The sequence below is a fragment of the Sinocyclocheilus rhinocerous genome, unplaced genomic scaffold (genome assembly GCF_001515625.1).
Source record: "Sinocyclocheilus rhinocerous isolate Xijiao unplaced genomic scaffold, SAMN03320098_v1.1 scaffold875, whole genome shotgun sequence".
In the NCBI taxonomy this organism is placed as follows: domain Eukaryota; kingdom Metazoa; phylum Chordata; class Actinopteri; order Cypriniformes; family Cyprinidae; genus Sinocyclocheilus; species Sinocyclocheilus rhinocerous.
The window spans coordinates 711,026-712,809 of record NW_015659463.1 but is presented as its reverse complement, the minus strand read 5'-3'; the positions used below and the strand labels follow the sequence as shown (position 1 = coordinate 712,809).

The 1,784-nt window shown below is 31.1% G+C and overlaps 1 protein-coding gene across 1 annotated transcript; it reads right to left on the bottom strand.

Moving 5' to 3' along the window:
* Positions 1-860: 860 nt before the first annotated feature.
* On the bottom strand, positions 861-1,784 carry LOC107723913 (olfactory receptor 4F6-like). The gene has a single exon (XM_016532640.1). It carries the CDS (start codon positions 1,782-1,784, stop codon positions 861-863), a length of 924 nt encoding a protein of 307 aa, XP_016388126.1.

Below are 1,784 nucleotides of genomic sequence, written 5' to 3'. Positions count from 1 at the left end.
AAGAGTGAAAAATTTAAGGGGGTCTGAATACTTTCCGTACCCACTGTATATATATATATATATATATATTCCTAATAGTATGCAAAAGAGAAATGCATGTTTATCTATTTAAATCATTTAAATAATTAAACGTGTTACTTACCGTAGAAGTCTCACCGGAGTCTCAGTCACTTTAAACTTGCTCAAGTAATAAAGTTAATAAAGTTACAGAGTTGTATATTTTACTGATCTAAAATATATATAATAAAATATATATATTCTTTTTTTCATTTATTTTCTCTGTTCTCAAGTTAAAATTTATTTAAATCATTTAAATAATTAAACGTGTTACTTACCGTAGAAGTCTCACCGGAGTCTCAGTCACTTTAAACTTGCTCAAGTAATAAAGTTAATAAAGTTAATAAAGTTACAGTGTTGTATATTTTACTAATCTAAAATATATATAATAAAATATATATATACTTTTTTCATTTATTTTCTCTGTTCTCAAGTTAAATAATAATACAAAATAAACATAAACATAAATACATGAATGAACTGATTAAATGACAAAATAATGCAAGTAGCCTAAACCTTGGCATTAAAAATAACTGTAAACTAAACCACAAAGAATAAGAATTTACAGTGTGATTTATTTTATTAAAAATAATAATCATAATACAGTACTATCACCAACATTATTAAGCAGTTTTCCCACATTTTTAATTTTAAAACTGTAGTTTGGCTATGAAGGCATTTTATAAATCAACAGATATTGTTCAAAATAAAGACAAAATTTGTGGTTCTCAAATAACACAAATGTCTTAATTAACCATAAATACAAATAAATACATTATAAGTAAAATTTAGTCAACTGAAAATCATAATTTTGATGGCATAATCTTTACAATAATAACTTTACAAGTAAAGTATTCCTTCATTTGTTTCAGAAACCTCTGGTCTCGCATCCCGTATATCAAAGCACTCAGTAATCTTGGCATAATATTTGTGATTAGATAATTAAAGAAAGTGATCTTTGTTCTGTGAACAGGAAAAAAAGGCGTGACAATTAAATCCAAAACAGGGGCGATATAGGAAAGCATACAAAGAAGTAACTGGACACCATGCAACAATATCGTACTCCGAGCCTTATTTGCTGAACCCTTTGAAACAGCCTTTCTGGCAGTGAAAAGGACTCTGCAGTAAGTATAGACGAGAATTATCCACACCAATGACATATAAATGACTTGTGAAGCAGTGGTGCGATCCTTGTGGGCTTTGGAAGGGAATAAACTGAATGGATAGCAAAGTACAAGAGAACTGAAAAAAGATATGGGCTGGATTAAGAGTAAAATAATTATATCTGCCAGAGAAGGTATAGCTCCTATAACCCACAGCAAACATATAAAAATGTAGGTCCTTTCTGGTGTGCAAATCTGAGCGTGATGCAGTGGTTTACAGATAGCAATGAAACGCTCTATTGCCATACCAGCCAGATTCAATGGAGTGATCATAAAGGTGGTTGAACCAAGCACCACCAATACGCAACACAATGAAGCATTCACAAGTGGTGAAACGTAGGTCAACACATATAAAGTCACTGATATGCATATCATAAGCATGTCATTGATTACCAGGTGAATGTATAAAATGTATCTGGAGTCTCTTGAAAACATTGGATTGGAGAAGAAAGTCACCACTAGCATTCCGTTAATGAAATTAATGACAAGACCGAGAGAAACAATCACAAGGTTTTTGGCAAGAGCTTCTTCATAACTATCCACAATCCAGACCGTCGAGTTCAT

What these genes read in the sequence shown, in the direction of transcription:
- LOC107723913 (XM_016532640.1), bottom strand. Translation starts at nt 1,784, where the DNA reads ATGAACTCGACGGTCTGGATTGTGGATAGTTATGAAGAAGCTCTTGCC.